Source organism: Sinocyclocheilus grahami, unplaced genomic scaffold (assembly GCF_001515645.1).
Source record: "Sinocyclocheilus grahami isolate Dianchi unplaced genomic scaffold, SAMN03320097.WGS_v1.1 scaffold1204.1, whole genome shotgun sequence".
NCBI classification, from domain to species: domain Eukaryota; kingdom Metazoa; phylum Chordata; class Actinopteri; order Cypriniformes; family Cyprinidae; genus Sinocyclocheilus; species Sinocyclocheilus grahami.
Genome location: NW_015506383.1, coordinates 38,983 through 60,696, shown reverse-complemented (window position 1 = coordinate 60,696; position 21,714 = coordinate 38,983). Strand labels below are relative to the sequence as shown.

At 38.9% G+C, this 21,714-nt stretch overlaps 1 protein-coding gene and 1 pseudogene across 3 annotated transcripts; one reads left to right on the top strand and one right to left on the bottom strand.

Annotated features, from left to right (window-relative positions):
• Positions 1–1,954: 1,954 nt before the first annotated feature.
• Positions 1,955–6,284, top strand: LOC107567986 (general transcription factor IIF subunit 2-like; annotated as a pseudogene).
• Positions 6,285–8,245: 1,961 nt separating this feature from the next.
• Positions 8,246–14,165, bottom strand: LOC107567988 (translationally-controlled tumor protein homolog). 3 transcript variants are annotated; one of them, XM_016253818.1, is made up of 6 exons: positions 14,051–14,163; positions 12,764–12,837; positions 12,267–12,454; positions 10,213–10,318; positions 9,072–9,188; positions 8,246–8,688 (listed from the first exon to the last, which is right to left on the bottom strand). In XM_016253818.1, the coding sequence occupies exons 1-6, from the start codon at positions 14,076–14,078 to the stop codon at positions 8,686–8,688; spliced, it is 516 nt and encodes a 171-aa protein (XP_016109304.1). In that variant the 5' UTR covers positions 14,079–14,163; the 3' UTR covers positions 8,246–8,685. The 3 variants fall into 3 exon arrangements, with proteins under 3 accessions (XP_016109304.1, XP_016109305.1, XP_016109306.1); XM_016253819.1 differs by lacking the exon at positions 12,764–12,837 and having other exon boundaries at positions 12,267–12,474; positions 14,051–14,165; XM_016253820.1 differs by lacking the exon at positions 14,051–14,163 and having other exon boundaries at positions 12,267–12,474; positions 12,764–12,843.
• Positions 14,166–21,714: the final 7,549 nt, after the last annotated feature.

Here is a 21,714-nt window from a genome sequence, read left to right as displayed (position 1 = left end):
TATCATAAATGTAAAGTGTGATAATTTCTGTAAATAAATACCTATTCTATTCCTTACGAAAATGAACCATTGTTTTATCACAGTAAAAGTGTAGGAAGCATGTTTTTTTGACGTATTGACTGCCATTTGTATAACCACAGTTTAACTATAAATACCACAGCTAAATTATGGTTATTGAAGCAAACTCATGGTTAATTTGTGGTTACCATGGTTTAACTATAGTAATCATATTTTTTTTTTTAGGTTTATTTGTAGTACAACCATGGTTAATTTTTGTAAGGGATTATATTCTATGCTCAAAAACATGTTCACTTCCAAATAAATCGAGTAGTGTTGACTAAATAAAATGACAAAGCGACGTGAAAAAGATATCTCCTTTAACTCTACTATTAATGATTGAGCTAACAAATAGAAAGTTAATATCTAAAAATGCTGTTATACTTTAAATAATAGGGTTAAGATGGTCACTTAAGAACAGTGTGCATTTACTTTCAATTGTAACATACGTTTAGCATGTGCAGGATGAAGATGCATCAGTCAGTGTGTTATAATAGGAAATATATGGTCATGTGAATATATACATATTTAAATGCTCATATTTTAATTGAAGATATTCATAATAGCAACAACACTTTGAAGTGAATGATTTCACTCAATTAACCTATAGGTTTTAATGAAAAGCAGAGATGCCTGAAATGTACATCTAATTTATGAAAATACTGAATAATAACCTCATTAATTACGATATGTATTAAACTGAACACTAGTAACAACAACATGCCACTTGGGGCATTTTGTACCAATTCTGGTTACAACAAAACTATAATTTTTACTTCACAAATCTAAAAACATTGTGTCTACAAATCCTTTATTTAGGTAAATGAACCTCAAAACTGTTTTGACAGTCTTACAAATTAAAAATAGCATAGGCACTCATTAAATGTGTTGAGATAAGATTTTGTGCCGTCCATGATCAAGAAAATGTTAATCATTTCTGAATATGTGTAAACTATGCCATGCTAAGACTTGAATAATGTTAGTTATTTACATTTTAATAAAAGGTATTATAAAGTGTCAGTTTTTTCCTGTTTACTGAACTTTTGCTTTCAAACAGCTCATTGGGTAAGTCATGTCTTGCCATCTCTGGGATTTCCTGTACATACTTCAGTTGCCTCATACTCTCTTCCTCCAGTTCTATTCAGTTTCTCTCTCTACTCTCTGTCTGTTGTGTGAGATGAATCAGATATTAGGTTGTAATAGCTTTCATCTGGTCTCTTAAGCTTTTGCAGTTGCTAACCTCTGCCTCTCAATCAGTGTATGTGATTGTGGTGTTTTAATGGTAGAAGACGTTAGAATGGGCCTTCAAGTACCACTGATTTTGGAAACCAAATCTGCTCACTGCCTTAATTATTCCTTGATTAACATGGAGTTGTGTTGTGAAGCTTGGGTGTTGTGTATGCATGACCAACTCTGTATAGTTGCCATGCTAATTCATGTTTTTTTTTTTTTTGTGACAGTGAGGATTTCTTTAGTTGTTGTGAATGTGCTTGAGTTCCAAAGCCTGGACACTTCTCTTCTGTTAAATGTCCTGGGACCAGTTATTTAAACATGGGGCTGAATTATATATTTTTTTAATGCTGCATTTATTTGATCAAAAATACACTTTTTTTGTGAAATATTATTAAAATTTTTCTGTATTAAAATAATATTATTATTTCGGGGTTTTTTTCTAATTTAATACATTTTAAATTTTAATTTATTCCTGTGATTGCAACGATGAATTAAGCATCCATTGTTATTATCAGTGTTGAAAAACGTTGTACTGCTTAATATTTTTGATTGAAACAGTGATACATTCATTCATTCATTTATTTATTTTTTCAGGATAATGAATAAAAAGTAATTAAAAAAATGTAACAATGTTAAAAAAGTCTTTACTGTCTTTAAAAAAAAACAATTAAATAAAAAATTTAATCCAATGATTTATATGAATCTCCACATCCTTGAAGACAGGGTACCTTTGGTTTGTGGCTTTTGGATTAATTTAGATAAATTTCCACATTGGTTTCAATGAAGCTAACTCATGAACTGACTGATCAGAGGTTCTGTGTGGCTTGTTGGTCATATCTGCGTGGTTTGTGTCTATTTGTGCGTTTGCTTTCACTGACTACTGTGTAAGAAGCTGTCGTGAGGCTTGGCCTGCCATGATTAATTTGGCATGTACTCCCCCCCGTTCTCATGTTGCCATCCCTCTCGTAGGGCAGTTAGATGCCAAGGCCGGCGGCTCAGGTACAGGTACAGGCCCAGGTGAGTGCTCACCGTCGCCCCCTGCTCGAGTGGAGGTCCAGAAAGGACCACGTCAAGCCTTGTACTGTTAATGGCCATTGATTTGACAATCAGCCAACAAAACAGCAATTATAAATGCTTTCTATGGCCTAATTTAAAGAATTGGTATATTGAAAATTTCACAGCCTGGAGCAACGAATGCACTGTTGCGCTTCTCACTGCTAATGTAATGACTGAGCAGTAAAAGGCTGTGTGTTGCAGCAGCGATTGCACACAGTTACAACTGTCATTGAGTATGAATGTCTCTCTTCTTCACAAAGATAAAATTGCATTGGAAGGAGTGGTGGTGCAGAGAGCTGAATGCAGACCGGCCGTCAGTGAAAACTACATGAGACTGAAGAAGTATGTTCACATATGCACACACTAGCTCTATTCCAAGATGTAGTGAGCTGTCTACACAAACAGCATTATAATTGTCATAGAAACTCATAAGTGATTAATGTGTGAGCCAAAAACTTTGTATGTTTAGTAGGGCTGCCCTCTAATAGTCGACCAACCGTTAGTCGACCAGAAGAGGTCGACCAAAATTGTATTAGTCGAAAAAAAAAAAAGATAAATAAAAATCCACATTGGTAATTGGTCTTTGTGGTAATACAGTACTTGGGCAGGACATCCAAATGCTCGCATATCATTCATCGACCTCAAATATGGCTTATCCTCTGAAATATGTAAGTAGCAACAACTTTACATGGCAGCTCAATCTAATGTTTACTAGAGAAATGTGTGCTATTGAAGTGTCTGTGCGGAGTGTGGAAGCTGAACAGCAGCGTGCTCACTGCAGGACAGATGGAGGCGCCGGTGCCCTCACTTGCACTTAAAATACTCCCTCATTTTTGGTCATACAGATAAGAGTAATATATATTTAGAATCTGTAAAGAATCTATGTTTATTTGAGTGCACTCACAATAACAACAATATATTGCACCTTTGTAAGATAATGAAAGCAAACAGGATGCACTTTCTGCCGTCTCGGTCTCTGTGAACTTGAGCGCAAAACTCCGAAAATCTGCGTATGCTTGCCTTCTAGACATAAAAAAATATATTTATAGAGAGTGAAATGTCTACTTTAAAATAAACCAATGCAAATGGAAAACAGATATTCTCAGATTATGTAATCCATATGAAACATGCATACAGGCGCATCCACTACTGGGGAGATGACGTGTCGGTGTCGCTGACTTCATCTCTTGAACCGAGAACAAAGAAAGCACTAGTTTATCAATGAATTATTAAAATGTTAATGCAGCCTCCTTGCTGTTTTTCCCTGACACGTTCATAATCAATACTTCTACCGGTGTGCTGTGGCAAGCTTTATGCATGTGCTTGAGCACTTATTAGGCAATGTAGGCAATTAAAGGCTCATTATTATGATTTAAATTGTTTATTAATAAACATTCGATTAGTCGACTAATGCTTTAAATGAACGACTACTAGTTGACCAGAAAAATCATTAGTCAAGGGAAGCCCTAATGCTTAGCAAATCTGAACTCCAACACTAGCAAGTGAGCAACTGACTCTAAGCCATAAATGAGACAGAAATAGATTTGATTACATCTATACAGGTCCACACACAATCTTTTTTTCAAGGTCTGTGATGTCTGATCCAAACTTTAATATGCTCATAGCTAGAACTCATAAAGGATATTGTTTTGGTTTTTTGCAGACTGCAGATCGAGGAGTTATCTAAACCCCTCAGGGTTTTCTCAACAGCTCGACAAAGCAGTTACCACCAACTACAAACCTGTGGCTAATCACTCCTATAATGTAGGTCAAGATTTTGCATCATCCAACAGATGTCTGAAGTATCAGATATGCAGTTGATTGTTGATGCACACTCTTTGTTCTTTTTTCCCTTCAGCTGGATTATGAGAAGAGGAAGAAAGAAGAAGGGAAGAGGGCACGAGCAGATAAACGGCAGGTGCTGGACATGCTGTTCTCTGCTTTTGAGAAGCACCAGTATTATAACATTAAGGATCTGGTGGACATCACAAAACAGCCTGTGGTGAGTTACATTACAGTAGCATTACATAATAACACACATACACTACTGTTCAGAAGTTTGGGGTTGGAAGTCCATTTCTCCCAGTCTTCAGTGTCACATGATCCTGTAGAAATAATTATTATGTTGATTTGCTGCTTAAAGGGATAGTTCAGCCTTCAGGATAGTTAAGTTTCTACAATATATTTAGTAGTAGCTTATCAGTGGTGATTGTCAGTTAATGTACATATGGCAGAAATGTACGGAAAAATCAAATCAATCAATTAACAGACGATGAACACTATTAACAGCAATTATTATATGATGCTATCAAACTTATAGCAAAATTTGGTAGTTCTGTATGTTGTTTCAGGGTTGTTCCATAAGACTTTCATTCATCTTCGGAACACAAATTAAGATATTTGTGATGACCTTATCGAACTTAAGGTCTGCGTCAGCCATCAGGCAGCCTTATCAGTGGTGCACGAGATGCGATGACGATGTATGTGTCATTGATTGCATTTGAATGCTTTTGTTAGCCTATCCAGTTGAACCTAATAGATGCGGCGCTGCTATGTTGTTCATTCATATATTGCGGAAAATGAGAGCATCAGTGTGGAGATGTTGTTTATGTCAAAACTGAAACTAAGCCGTTCACACAGAATGCATATTTATCACATATTCTAGAGGGACATCTATCAGCATTGCACTCGCGTATCGCAGGGGAAGTCGTTAGAGAGTCGGACTCGTAACCCACAGGTTGCGAGTTCGAGTCTCAGGTCTGGCAGGAATTGTAGGTGGGGGTAGTGAATGTACAGCGCTCTCTCCCACCTTCAATACCACGACTGAGGTGCCCTTGAGCAAGGCACCGAACCCCCAACTGCTCCCCGGGCGCCGCAGCATAAATGGCTGCCCACTGCTCCGGGTGTGTGTGCCTAATAGATATGTGTGTGCCTAATATGAACCTAATAGATGTGGTTCAAGGATGGGTTAAATGCAGATCACTAATTCCTAGTATGGGTAACCATACTTGGCAACATGTCAGAGAGCGGCATGTTTAGAAAGCCATGTAAAATTAATGCAAGTTCAAAAAAAAAAAAAAAGATGTCTAAAGATGTTATGGCGGTTTTTCTGTATCTCATATTTTTAAATGAAGAAAGTAGCCTACTCTTTGTGATTGGTTTTCGGTCCTTTGCATTAAACTATACATACATGCATGGTGCTATTTCAAATTGTTTAAGCAACTTTATTAATTATATATGGTTTATAAACATTATGCACTTTTTTTCAAAGATAGTCGTGTTATTTTATTACGCTTTGAAGAAATGTGCATACTATTTTGCTCGATGCGCCCTCTTGTGGCCTCAGGAGAGAAGCCAAAAGCTTTTTTCCCCCTACCTGAAATTATGCCTTTTGAAATCGAATATAATTCGAATTTTTATAATATTTAAGTAGAAAATTTGAATTTAATTTTTCAGTCATTTTGACAGCCCTACTATGATAATACTTTTTGTGTGCAAACAAATAACTTTATTCAACAATTTCTTCTCTTCAGTGTCAGTCTTTGATGCCCGTTCACGAGAGTCCTACGATGAAGGGCTACCTCTAAAATCTTCCTTTCTTCATTTCTAGATTTACCTGAAGGAGATTCTTCGAGACATCGGCATATACAATGTCAAAGGCACCCACAAGAACACCTGGGAGCTCAAACCAGAGTACCGACACTACCAGAACGAAGAGAAGAGCGACTGATCATTTTCAACGCCTGTTACCATTGGACTCGGAGTGGCTATGAAAACCCAAAAAGCCAACTTCCCCAATAAGTTCAAAATGTTGTTTCTGGATCATTTCTTCAAGGATGATTCAGTTGTTTTTAGAGGTGTATCAGGAAACTATGTGGCATTTTACAATGCTGAGCAGTTGTATTATGCATATTGAGGGATTCCCATGAAAAAAAAAATCTGACATGAAAAGAACGTATAATCTTCTCATCTAAATGTTGTGTATAAAAGGGTTATGTCGGATTTTTTTTAAAGAAACATTGATAGATTAATTGTAAACAGTTGTTTTATTCAGATTTAGTTTTCTGATTGAAACACTTATTTTATATGGTATTTCATGTAATTAAATGCTCTTGAAATAAGGGTTTTTGTACAAAAGAAAAATATTTCCATGTATCTGCACACATTGTGAAACTGTTTTTTTTTTACAATTCACACAGCAGGACTGGGGTTAAATATTTAAATAAAATGTTTAAATATTTAAGTGCAAATAAACTTTAATTTATTTGATTTGTTAAAAATGAAGTGTGACCATTATGAAAGCAAAATGTGTAGCATTTATGGCATTAAGAAACTCAAAGCAGCTCATTATCAAAAATGGGGTCATTATTTAGGCTTTCTTTGCAGCCACCAGAACCAGTGATATTGTGCACATCAGCAAATCTACTTTACATAATTCTATAGGTTTACAAGTGGGCGCACAACATATTATCTAGATAGCTGATTTGGTTACAAATGATACCAACAAACTGGATAAGCAGTTAAAGTGTACATCTGCAGAAAATTCAAGATCAGCCTGAATAATTACAGGGCTGAAGCTTAATGCTACACAGCATTGTGATGCATTTGGCATTCTCTATACTGATGCTAAAGACACTCTCATGTGCTTATCAATGACTTAAAAGACAATTCACATCATCGCTTTCACATGCAGTTGTCAGACACACCCGTCATCAAAAAACAGGGGCATTTGTGCTTTCAATACGCATCGGAGCAAGCCACAACCATTTGCTCACACAAATGCACTTTTATCATGATCTGTAATTTAGCATAACTTTGGTCTTAATTGTGCCATGTTTGGCTTCATTTCGCAGGTTATATTATTGAGAAGAACTGTAACAACAGAAATATCCAAACATTCTAAAGCAAAACTAAAATACTTTCTTTTTTTTGCTTGTGAAAACTGATCAAGGGCCTTACTTTGTATGAAGGCTAAAAAGATTTCAACTGTTCCTCATTCACTTAACCCTTTACTACTATATAAACATTTAATCATCTGCTTTTGTTGTAGAATTAGGAATACGTCCTTCCTGGTAAGTCAAACAGCTAATATATCAAACCAAATCCTAAACTTCCTATTAAAAAGAAAAACCTTATCAAACAGTAAGGTCTACATATAAACATGCCTTTCGTAAGAACTCCGAATTTACCACTACAGCATAGCAGAAGTCATTTGAAAAACTTTTAGTTCTAGTTCCCGATATAAAACAGCAGATGCAGCTATTCATTGTGTAAAGAAGAAATACCCAAACCGCTGATTTTGCCCACCATGACATGTAAGAGGGCGGACAAATTGGGTTACAGTTTAAAAATTCCTTAAATTCTTATTTTTGCTTTGAAATAAGTGAATGTAACCGAATTAAATTTTTCATAAAATGGTATAGCTTCATTTCCTAATTATCTTTGTTGTAACATTAGGGCATGTAGATTCTAATGTGTTTGTACGTTTTATCCTTTTTCTTCCCAAATAGGAGTCTATGGCAGCCCTTTGAATGGAACATTGGAATGTTTATTGGGGTGGTCCTCAATAGAACCCGGACCAACTTTGGGGTCTCTAGAATAACCCACGTAGTTTTTTTTCCCCCTTCTCTCTCGCTCTCAGTTTTTGCATTAGATTTTTTAACATCTTTATTTCCAATTTAGCTTTTTGTTGCATATTTTTTCTGCATTAAATGTATATAGAAATTTCAGTGAATTTGATTAAAAACCAACATTAGTTGAACTAAAAGAAACATTTAGTTTCAGCCCATCGCCCTTCATAGGGTAATTGTTTGGGCACCTCTGTTGTAAGGCTCCCAGTTTACCTTGAAAAGAGGCTGGTCCCCTTCACCCTTGACAAGTTAAACTTGTAACACAAGCAAAAACTTCAATTAGCCAGCAGCTTAACTTTATTTAATAATGGTGCCAAGAAATTCTATACAGTCCTGTGATTCAATATGGAACGGGGAAAATGACAACTGTACATATGCTGAAACAAGAAGCTGACATGCACAGCAAATGAGAAGCTAGCAGTCAACTTCACCTCGGTGTTGAAGAAATAAAAGTTTATTTTTCCACAACCTTGTCACATTGCGGTTTGGCTTGCTAAAAGTCCTGTTTTTAATTTCATGAAAGGACAGTTCACGTCTTGTCGTAGACGGGCATAAGCCAATCAAGAAATGAAAACAGTGGCCTCGTGAAGTTAAAAGAGCCTCTGGTCCTGATGGAAAGGATGAGGGGGAATGCCTGGTTTAATTGACGGGCCCAATCCACCAAGCAGAGGCCAGAATTGGAGGGGTAACTTGTAGATGATTGGGAAGTTTACTATGGTGAGAAAGAAAAACACAAAAGAATCAGTTTTGCTTCAAGCTAGCATTTCATTCAGCAGACTAGCTATCATTCATATCACTAGCTTTTTTCAGATGCTTTCAAAAGCTAATGCAGTTGTCCTATTCTCCTCAATTCAGTCTTTTCCAGCCACCTTCCAGATGGCCAGACATCGTGAGGAATATTACTGTTGCATCCTTGTGCAAACCCAGAGGCCACCAATTATGGCAACAGGCCTATCAGTGGATGCTACACCAAGTATGATTTCCTAAACACTATTTGTAAACAATTTGAGCAGGGCATTCTATACTTCGATATTTATATACACAACTCTACTCAAGTACAAAACTTACAAAAGAGACATGACTTCACAAACTTACACATTTCTCAATCTCCAGACCATCCTTAAAGAAAAGCATGTACGGTGTGACGCCATCCTCACGGAAGTCAAGGAGACCAACTACGCCATCTGGGTTCATGGATTCGCCAGTGAAAAACTGTAGGAGGTGAAGAGAAACAAGTTAGCCGGTCAACTATCTTAAAATCACTGCAGACTGATGCAAAAACTCTTTAGTTTCATTAGAAGTCAACTTCAGCAGAAGTTTGGGGCAATAATACTCTTAAAAATAAACTTGACAATGACTGTACCCAGTTACTCGGGGTAAAAACTTCAGCACCAACATGTTGAGTGGCAATCACAACCAATGCTAATATCTACAAAACGGATTAGAAAATACTAGGGATGCATCGAACATTCGGCAACCGAAATTATTCGGCCGAAAATAGCAAATTATCTTTCGGTGTTCAGCCGAATAAGCGAAGAGGCAGAATAATATGAACCGAACAATGACGAACGCGATCAAACAGAGGCATGCGCTAATGCAGCAAACATGTCGACAGTGTGAAAGTATTTAAAACTATCAGAGAAAGACTTAGAAATCATTACAAGCGTGAAGCACCGACAGCGAGAGACTTAGTGCTGCATCAAGTCTCCGATGAGAATTTGAAAAAACGGTGTTCAATATTTGGCCTTCGGCCCAGTGTTTCATTTTGTTTGGCTTCGGCCTAGAATTTTCATTTCGGTGCATCCCTAGAAAATACAGTATTGAAATACACATTTGTGTCTAAAATCAGCTTGCTGTAGCCCATCAAGGATACGTACTCAGAAATGGTTTGTTTTCATCGGTCGTAACCTACAAAGGTGTCCTAAGGTGGTCATCATTGTACGTCTATTAGAGGGCTTTCACTTTAACAAGCGTTCAAATGTTTGGGGTCAGTAAGACTTAAAAGAAATCAACATTTTCATTCAGAAAGGAATTAAATGCTGTTCTTTTGAGCTATTCTTCACAGTAATAAGTGACATTAACCTATATTCAAATAGAAAAGTTTTAAATTGCAATATTTCACAGTATTACTATTTTTGATTGAAGTGACTTCACAAAAAGTAATCTTACCAATCCCAAACTTTTTAGCATATACAAATATGGAACAGTGACAGTTTCAGCCATTACTATATCCCACCTGAAAGTTTTTGATGTTGCCTAGAATTTTCTTGACCTCAGCCGGTGCGTTAGCCATGAAGGGGTCTACCCTGTCAGGTGCACATTCCTGTAGCTTGGCTTTCACTCTGTATATATATATATATATATAAAAAAAGCAATTATAAACAAAATATCTCATGAGTTTTATCAAGTTAGCAAATTATCAAGTTAGCAAATTGCCAAGTACAGCTGTTAAGTCAATGTTTTGTAGTCCCTAATTCAATCTTACATGCCACTCATAGGGCAGGCAGAAAGCGCGAGGACATTTAATTTAGCATCTAAACATTTTGAAACCCAGGTGGCCACAATGCAAGACTCTGAGCTGTCAATGATGCAAAAACTCAAGTCATAATACTATAGGAAAATGAATATTAATAATCCACATCCACTTGATTGGCTCCATGACTCTCCCTCTCCTCTCCACCTGTAGCTGGTGTGTGGTGAGCGTACCGACACCGTTGTCCTGTGGCTGCCGTCGCATCATCTAAGTGGATGCTGCACACTGGTGGTGGTTGAGGAGTAGGGATGGGTATCGTTAAGGTTTTAACGGTATTACTACTTACCGATACTGCTTATCGATTCAGTACTTTAACATATATACACACATACATATATATACATATACATATATATATATATATATATATATATGACAATTTAAGAGCTGAATTAACATTGATTTATATTCTGAAATGTCAAATAAATATTTAATGAAATTAATGTAAGACATCAATTTGTAAATGCACCAGTGTGCAGGCATTTTTTGTGTTTTATACATAAGATAAGATACAGTAAGAACATGAACAAAGAAACAAAGTAAAACAAACTGACAAATACAATAAAACAAATACAAATGAAATTCCTCATGAAGTTCTACTAACATTACTGTTCAGGTAAGTAATAGCCTACAAAATAAATCTGAAAGTAATCAAATGTAAATGAACACGGCATAGTTTTCAGTGTATGTATTGATAGATTAATGCTTATTAAAGCTATAACGTTATTCAGATTAAGAGCTGCGAGTGATTTTCTCTTTGCATTTTGATGGCCCAAGCGCCAATGTCACTTTAAGACAATATATTGGCACGCATCTGATTTTCTCCCAACTGTTCTCCTCCACTTAAGACATAAACGGTGTTTAAGCAAATACTCTAAGCCGGCCATTTTGACATTTTTGTGTGTTTGAACGATTGGACACGCGCCCGAAGCTCAAAGTGTAATTGGTTTGTCCGCTTTGGAACAGCGTCTCTTGTGCCGATTGTGCTCTCAACATTTTATCAAACATGTCCCGCAATTTAGCAACAGTAAAGACGGCATCTTACAACAATCACCGACTGAGCTGATTCTGACATGAAGTTTGGGTTTTAGGGAGGAACGAATGTGCACCACTGTGAAGGAAAATAAGTTGCGCAAGACGAAACGCAGCTAGTTTTTAATAGCTTTACCTCATGTCTTCTTTTGTATAATCCTTAGAAGCCAAAATCAAAATAAAAAATAAAAATAAAATTTGCTTAATAAAACCACCACAGGCCTAAAGTGTAAGCAGATGTTTGAATGTTTAGTTCTCTCTTCTATCATAATTAAACCGGGCTTTCATGTTGCGCGTGCTGAAGCTCCTCCACGTGAGCGCGATCTCGCTTCTGAATTGCAAATACCAAAAATGCATCATAGACAAATGTTTGAAAAACAGCTGGCGACTCTGGTGAGATAGAATTTGCAAGATAGTGTGTATATATATAGCAAATATAAATGTATGCGTGTTTTCTTAATTTCTCCAGTACCGATCGCAGAACAGTTAACGTCAGAGCTTATCGATACTCCTGTCTTTAATAATTTAGCCCCGGAACCGATTAAATACAAGGTTTCGGTACCCATCCCTATTGAGGAGAGACACCCCCCCCGATTGTAAAGCGCTTTGGGTGTACAGCAATACACAATAAAGCACTATATAAATGCATCATTCATTCACGATAGTTACAGTTCAACAAGCCTGTTGCAAGGTACAACACACTTCACGATGGTTTCATGACTTACGCCTTCATGTAGTCCTTGATGTAGGCCGTGTAAGACTTCTTGTCATAGGAGGTCTCCTGAAGTTTGTGGTTGAGGACAATATCTACACCACTGACAGTGGTAGAATCACAGCCCTCATCCTGAATGTCTGCTGACGCATTGCCACCAATCAGTGCATCATCTATGTCTCCCTCCGACCTGCTGATCATCTGCAAAACAGAAGCAAAGACTGCTGCTGATATCAGACCTATCACTCAAAGTACAAACATCAGTATTAACATATTGATTGGCAATTGTACAACTAATGCCAATATCTGCAGAACGGATTAGAAAAATGTTTACAGACCAAGTTTGGTCTCAATCAGTTCTGTAGCCCATCAAACATATGTACTCAGAACATGGTTTGTTTTCATTGGTCATTGCCTACAAAAGGTGTCCTAAGTTTGTCATCATTGTACGTCCATAAGAGGGCCTTTGCTTGTAAAATCAAGATATTTGGTTAAATATAACATGCATACCTTTCCCTCAACTTCAATCATCATTCCATTCTCAGACTCTTTGATTTTGTAAATGTCTGAGAACATCTCATCCCCTGTGAAAAAATAAAAATAAAAAATAAAAAAAAAGAGATAAATAAAAAAAACATACAAGAGAACACTTTAGCAAATCCAATAAATCAGATTAACCATCACCTTGTGTTCTGGTTATTTTGGCCCTGAGAGGATTTTTTTTGTGATCATGTTATCACATTAACCTAAAACTTACTGACTTTCCTAGCACAGGGTGCAACAACAAGCAAGTTTTTTTGTTTTACTTTGTGTTTTCAGCACAGGGCTTATTTAACATTCAATGAACAATGCACTAAGAATCTCTCGTTTTCTCTCTAAATGACTTTACTTCTGCTCTTTACCGTCCCCCCCTCCACCTTTTTTGTAAACTAATTTCTCACATTTTCGCTTCTAATACTTGCGAGCAGTGTTCACTGGAATGTTCTTAACGCAAAAAATAAACAAATGAATGTGGTGTGTGTGTGTGTATATACACATACACACACACACACATACTTATACATATATATAACGTTACATATAAAAGCCTAAATGATACCCATCAATATTCCAGACAATGACTGGACATTTTTAGCTCACACAAAATGCAGGTCATATTTAATAGCCCAACTTTACATTTAAGGGCCTGAGAAAAGCTGACTAAGTGAGGAGTAACGGTTAAAGTGAACTGGCCCGACTAGTAACACGCCCTGTTTAGCGCTTATTTCATCATCGCTCAACGATTTGTGAAATTAATAAAATAGAAAAACTACTTGCGTTTTCAACGTCGTCCGTTTCTGTCGTTAAAATTCACAAAAGTATACATTATACTTAAAACAAACTGTAAGGTAATTTGGAAGAGTATTGGTTTTAAAATGGATTAACGGCACAACTTCTAACCAGCACCAAACTGCTAAACCGGCGTTTTAACTCCGCTGGTAACACTCCCATTTACCGCCCGATTTGCTTGAATACATCTCTACACGTTCATATCCTTAAGTGATTTTGGCCGATAATAATTCGTAATGGTAAGACTGACAAAAAAAGTTATTTAAGAGCTCAGCAATGAAACGCGCGCGCTTACACGATTTTGAGGCTTGTTTAGCCTCTATGCTAACTGCATTGAAGAAAGTTAGGCCGCAGAGAGTCGGGGTAGATCAGCGGTCCTTTTAGACAATTTAACAACATTTAACGCCAACAATATAGTTAAAACCGTAACAATCTGGCCTGTATCGTTGTGTTAGGGGCTATTCTTACCGGTGATGAGGTCCTTGTAGATGATCATTTTGTTGGATTGTGTCTGTGGTGCGAGGAGGCGAACAGCGCTGGCTGTGACCTGATCGTGGACTCAGCTGAAAAGGCCGGCGCCTGGATTGAGCGTCTTATATATGCGCTGGAAAACACGGGCGCCCTCTGACGGTTCAACACGAAACCACAGCATTATAACTTTTAGCATATTAGCTTATTTTTGTAATATTTTTTGGATTTTATGCTTTTAAAAGATTTTTTAATCTTTTAGATCTTATGCCTTTTTTTTAGCTCATTAGTTGAATTTAGTTTTTGGCCTATTGATGATAATGTTTAAGATGTTCCATGTGAATAAATAGTTTTATTCATATGGCATAATATGTTCTCTCTGTCTGTCTGTCTGGAAATAATAATCAAATTAGTCACAGTACAGCCATTTTTGTGTCTTTTGTTGGTTTTGGATGAATGGGGACAGAAGACTTTATCTTTATCATATTTCGTATTGTCATAGAATTGAAGTTAGTCATATTAGATACTTTTGGTACATAACAAGTAACCTTAACTAAAAATAACCCAAGTATTGTATTCCCAAAATTAATGATTTTTTCTTTCCCTATTCTAAATACATCAAACATGTTTTTTATGGGAGTGATCAATTTCTACTTTTTAATGCCATCATCCTATAAGAAGTGGCATCACTACTGGAGGAAAAACAACCGCATAAAGCAGAGACTCACTCTACAAGCCTGCCATGGCCCTTTACGGGCCCACTTAGGGCTAGCCTAAAGGCCAGCACAGGGCCTCTGAGACTTTGCTCACTGCCAAAACGTTGGCCCTTCAGCGCTGGCCCTGCAGGGCAGCCCTCACTAGGCCCACACAGGGCTCAACAACAATAAATCTGTTTCACTATAAATACTTTTTAGCTACTATAACTTAAGTCTTTGGGAAAAACTTATAATACATCTGAAATGGATGCGGTCACCACATAACTACTGTCTGTATTGTCAAAAATGTACAGTAGTCAAATGGATTTCAAATCAATGGATTTATTAAATACAAAATAGAAAACATTCAATTCAGGTTAATACAGCTAATTTAACACTCTGAAAGGGACTGCAAATGATCTATGCAAATAAAAAAAAGGCCAAATGTGACCTTGGACCACAAAACCAGTCGTAAGTAGCACGGGTATATTTGTAGCAATAGCCAAAAATGCATTGTATGGGTCAAAATTATAGATTTTTCTTTTATGCCAAAAATCATTAGGATATTAAGTAAAGATCATGTTCCATTAAGATATTTTGTAAATTTCCTACCGTAAATATCAACATTTTTGATTAGTAATATGCATTGCTAAGAACAACTCTAAAGGCGATTTTCTCAATATTTCGATTTTTTTACACCCTCAGATTCCAGATTTTCAAATCTCTCCCAAATATTGTCCTATTTTAACAAACCATACATCAATAGAAAGCTTATTATTCTGCTTTCAGGTGATGTATATACTGTATCTCAATATCAGAAAATTGACCCTTATGAGGTTTTGTGGTCCAGGGTCACAAATTATTACTTTGACCTCTGCTGAAAATATGTTTTGGTATGCTAAAGTATTCATTGGCAAAGCTCACTCTTCCCCCGAGGCCTCTCAAGACAGCAGACGGTGGTAGTGCTTCGTTTGTCCACCCACTCTGTCTCTTGAATTCTGCAACCACACCTTTATCTCACTCTCAACTTCAGAATCAGGAGGACTTTGCTGAAAGGAGCATTTTCTAACAGCCTCTGAAAAGCAAATCGGCCTCAAGGATTTAAAGCGTTTATTGTCGTGTGCACAGTGAGGAAAACAAGTTTCCCTGTACAATGAATTTCTTTCTTTGCTGTCCACAGTGAATGCCAAGACAAGTGCAAACTATGTAAAAACACACACACACACACACACACACACACACGCATACAAACAAACATAGTAAAGTAAAGCTATGTTGCAGAAATAGAAATAAAGACTATGTAAATATAGATATATAGACTGCACATCTGTATGTGAGTGTGCAATATTGACTTAGCTGGAAAACAATAGTACAGTAACATGTAGCAAATTGAGTGCAACTACATGATAATAATAGCAGCAGTAGCATTAACAATGTGCAAATTGAGATGAAGTTACTTGATAATAATAGCAGCAGCAGTAATATTAACAAATGTGCAAACTGAGATGTAGCAATTCAGTCCAACTATTCTATGAGACTAGTCCGTGTCCACTACCTATTTAGTCTAATGGCTGAGGGGAATAAGGAGCTCCTTAAAGGTATAGTTCACCCAAAAATGAAAATTCTGTCATTAATTACTCACCCTCATGCCATTCCAAACCTGTAAGACCTCCGTTCATCTTCGGAACATCGGAAGATATTTTTGATGTATTCTGAGAGCTCTCTGACCCTCCCATAGACAGCAATGTAATTACCACGATCAAGGTCCAGAAACATAGCGAGGAGATCGGTAAAATAATCCATGTGACATCAGGGATTCAACTGTAATTTTACGAAGCTACGAGAATACTTTTTGTACGCAAAGAAAACTGAAATAATGACTTTATTCAACAATTGACCTATCGGTAAGCCCCTCCCCTCTAATGCAGTTGAGCCAATGGCAGTCGAGTATCAGTTGCACGGGGAGCGGAACTCGGACATCTTTAGGTTTCAGTGCCATAGAGAAACATTGGAAGATCCGAAGCTCGCATCGGTTTAATGCTGTTTATGCTACAACAATGGAAAGACAATGTGCCTAGGGTACTTGTAACACTAATTCCAGTTATCCTGAGAGGATAGGCAATGTAATTAATTTTATTCCATTTCCTAAATCCAACCAAAATCAGAGCAAAATGTCCCTAAGCATTCAACCGAAAACGTTCATTTTCTGGTTGTCATACTCTCATTAAGTTACACTTTTCATCTGCTCAAGCAGAACGTTAATGTTATCTTGTGCTTCATCAAGGTATCTCTGGCTAAAACTAGCTAACGTTAGAGTTAAAATTAGTGAGTCCATACTAACGTACAAACTTAAACAGTGAACTGTTCTCATGTCATGTACCGTGCAGTGAAAGTCAAAAACACATAAACGAAGGTCTATATTAGATTGCCTGTCCATATTAATCTGGTTAAATGTAAATTAATTTAATCTTACTCTGCGGTATATGAACGGTGTTGATCCGGGATCCGGTCATTGCGATCATGACAACCGTAACATAATTCTCCCGTTTGCATTGAGATCTAAATGTTTACATATTTATTTCAATATATTTTATATATCACTCCATGGCATATTTAAGTCCCACTTGAAGGTCCATCTGTGTCCCAAATTGATCAGAAACACCTCAGAAGAAGGTTTTCACTGACAGCTGTCATTGTAAGACAGTGAGCAACTCTATTTGTTTGTCCGAGTGAGCAACAGTAACTAAGGGGGGCAGGGCTTACCGATAGGTAAATTTGTCTCCTCCACGTCACCCTAGCGCCATTTTGGAGAGTATCCACTGAACATAAACAGCATACTCTCTTCTGTGTCAGCCGCGCTGCACGTATGCGCTGTTTTCGTTCAAATCAAAGTGTAAATACACATAGAAAAAGTATCCTTGTGTCGCGGCTGACACAGAATAGCGTACGCAGTTTGCGTTCAGCGGATATTCTCCAAAATGGCGCTACGGTGATGCGGAGAGACACAGAGGAGACAAATTGTTGAATAAAGTCTTATTTATGTTTTCTTCACCTACAAAAGTATTCTCGTCGCTTCATAACGTTATGGTTGAACCACTGATGGCAGATGGACTATTCTGACGATGTCTTTCATACTTTTCTGGACCTTGTCAGTGTAATTTACTTGGTAGTCAATGGGACAGTCACAAGCCTCCCGGTTTTCATCCAAAATATCTTAAATTGTGTTTCGAAGATGATGGAGGCAGCTCTCCTGTGAACTCAGCGATGGTAAATGGACTGCAGAGAGGGCAGTGGAGTCCTGATGATCTTCTCAGCAGTCTTCACCACTCTCTGCAGACGTTTGCGGTCCCTCACAGTAGTGCTGCTATGCCACACGGTGATGCAGCTGGTCAGGACGTTCTCAACAATACAGCTGTAGAAGTTGTTGAGGATCTTAGATGATATGCCAAACATCCTCAGCCTCTTCAGGAAGTACAGCCGCTGTTGTGCCTTCTTAACCAGCTAGGTGGTGTTGAGTGTCCAGGTGAGGTCCTCACTGATGTAGACCCTCAGGTATTTAAAGCTGCTCACCCTCTCCACTTCAAGCTCTTGGATAAGCAGTGGCTGGTGAGTTCTTCTCTCTTTCTCATGTCCACTATCATCTCATTTGTCTTGTCCGTGTTGATGGTGAGGTTGTTGTCCTCACAGCATGTCACAAGACTGGCCACCTCCCTCCTGTAGGCCACTTCATCCCCACCAGCGATCCGTCCTATCACTGCAATGTTGTCAGCGAACTTCACAATGATGTTGTCCTTGTGGGAGGCGACACAGTCATGTGTGAACAGCGTGTAGAGGATGGAACTGAGAACACACCCCTGTGGGGGGCCAATGTTTGTTATGATAGTGTCTGAGGTCCTATTTCCAATCCTGACAGAATGCTGTCTACCAGTCAGTTATCCTCCTCACCTGTCTGCCCCTCGTTATCTACCCTATTTGAGTCCTAGCCAGTTCTGTTCTCCCTTGTCCGGAATTGTGAATGTCAACCTCCTAAGCTATGTGTGTTTTCCTGGTTCCCTTGATTTCATAAAATTCTCCTTGTTAATGTTCTCCACGTCTCCTTGTTCCTCACTTCGCGCTCACAGTAGCAAACGTGACAGAATTCCGGACCAAAACAGTAAGTGACACCCCTTCTCCCTGTCTTTGTTTTTCATTTTAAAAGTGTTTTGTTTTCCTGTTCGTTTCTCCCCGCTAACATGGAGGAACGAGCTTTGTTCATCACCGTGGTTCAGGCGAGTCACGACGCTCACCTATGCGAGGGCATTCATGCCACTCGCCCTCGCCAGCTCCCTGGATGGGGAGACCCTGGTGACGCTGTTCCGGCTCGGGATCACATACCATCAGCCCACGGAACTCCCAGACACCACCAACCTCGACTGGAAGGAGGCGGTCATCCTGTGTCTGGAGAGCCTCCAATCACGATCCAGAACCCCTCCGCCGGCCGTTCCTCAGTTAAGCCTGCCGGCCGTGGCTCACTCAAGCCTGCCGACCACACCTTTCACCCCAAACCTAAAGGGGAATCTAAGGAGGAGAAGGCAATCGGCTCCCGCCCCAGAGCTCGCTCCAGTGTCGGCTCCAGCCCCAGAGCTCGCTCCACAGAGGACTCCTGTCCCAGAGCTCGCTCCACGGAGGACTCCTGTCCCCGAGTTTAGCCCACGGAGGGCTCCTGTCCCCGAGTTTAGCCCAGAGAGGGTTCCAGTTCCCGAGTTCAGCCCAGAGAGGGTCCCTGTCTCCGAGTTCAGCCCAGTGAGGGCTCCTGTCCCCGAGTTCAGCCCAGTGAGGGCTCCTGTCCCCGAGTTTAGCCCAGTGAGGGCTCCAGTTCCCATGTCGAGCCCAGGGAGGGCCACTTTTCCCGAGTTAGGCCTACGGAGGGCCTCTAAAGACGATATTCTCCCCAAGGATTTTTTTGGGGGGTGTTATGGGTCTGTCCGTAATCCCTACTCCGCCATGGCCTTCTGAACTGTCTGCTTTGCCATGGCCTCCTGAACTGTCTGATCTGCCATGGCCTCCTGAGTTCCCTACTCCGCCATGGCCTCCTGAACTCTCTGATCCGCCATGGCCTCCTAGTCTGCCTGAGCCGCCATGGCACCCCGAACTGTCTGATCCGCCATGGCTCCCCGAGCTGCCTGCTCCGCCATGGCGCCCGAATAGGTACCGCTCTCGAGGCTTGCTGTCCCGTGTCTGTTCTGAGGGGCCTCCAGAGTGCAAGGCCCCCCCCCCCCCCCCCCCCGTTGGATGTTGTGAGGTGCGAGGACAGTAATGTCAGACTCTGTTCCTTGTTTTCTGTGTTTTGCTCCGCTTGTGCCTTCCTTGCCCTTATTTGGTCCTTCCGGTTCCTGTCCCCATTTAGTTCTATTTGTTCCAGGTGTTCCTTGTTATTGGTTATCCTCCTCGCCTGTCTGCCCCTCGTTATCTGCCCTATTTGAGTCGTAACCCATTCTGTTCTCCCTTGTCCGAAATTGTGAATGTCAAACTCCTAAGCCACGTGTGTTTTCCTGGTTCCCTTGATTTCATTAAATTCTCCTTGTTAATGTTCTCCACGTCTTCTCGCTCCACGCTCCAGCACAGTAGCAAACGTCACACACACACACACACACACACACAGGTTTGATTTGATGGTTTATGGGGACTCTCCATAGGCGTAATGGTTTTTATACTGTACAAACCGTATTTTCTATTGCCCTACACCAACCCTACCCCTAAACCTACCCCTCACAGCAAACTTTCTGCATTTTTAGATTTTCAAAAAAACTCATTCTGAATTATTTATAAGCCTTTTGAATTACGGGGACACTGAAAATGTCCTCATAAATCACCTTCTCGTTGTAATACCTATATCATACCCATGTTATTATACAAATTTGTGTCCTCATAAACCACATAAACATGCACACACACACACACACACACACAATAAAAGGTTTTAAGCCAGTTATTTTGCTGTAGTGTGTCAGTGGGAAATGTCAGTTTACATTTCCAAACATTCCTTTTGTCATTATCCTTTTGTCATTATTTTAATCCAGTGAGATTTTTGAATGCACAAGGAGTCTGACAACAACCAGTGCTCCACACAGAGATCTGATCTGATCATCATCCAGTCTGTCTGAAATGACATGAATAAACAGAGCAAACTGAGACAGACTAAATCCAGAAGAACTGTGGCAACGTCTCCAAGATGCTTCAAGAAACCTACCTGCAAAGCTACAGTACTGTTAAAAGTTTTAGTCATAAATAGATTTTATTTATTTAATGTTTATTGTTTAGCCTATAATTAAAAAGGCTCAGTTTTGTGTAGCATTGCCTTTCCCACTTTTAAACATAACCCCTAGTACAGACAATTTAAAAATCGGCATGACATTATCAAAATACATAAACTAGCTCTCAGTCTCTCATATGGATAATTAGATTTTTAGCCTGTTATGTTCAAGAACATTTATTAAAAGGTACATTCCTAAAAGTATATTTTTTGTAATTGGGTCAGGCTTAGGGCTGGACAATAATTCAATATCAGTATCGAGATATATATTTTTTCAATAACGGTGATATCGTTTTTAAACACATTTCCGATATTTCGATATAGCCTACATTACAGTGTTTCCCATACATTGATTTATTTGTGGCGTTTGTTTGACTTCATTGAATAAACATGAGCACTGCACGTTTTAAAATCAAAACTTGTCGCGGGTGTTTTATATTAATGTATCTCTAAAGGGAAAGGACTGCCTTCAGAAAAGTTTCGATGGGATTTTTATTTTATCTGATAAAGTAGCGTTCATGAGCGGAGCTGATTTGATTACAGCCGTTACTGGAGAAACCGCTAGTTCTACCGCTCTCACAGCGCCTCCTGCTGGCAGACAAGCAGTTTGCACTTAATTCTCTTCTGCTCACCAAGCCTGCATTTATTTGATCCAAAGTACAGCAAAAAAAAAATAA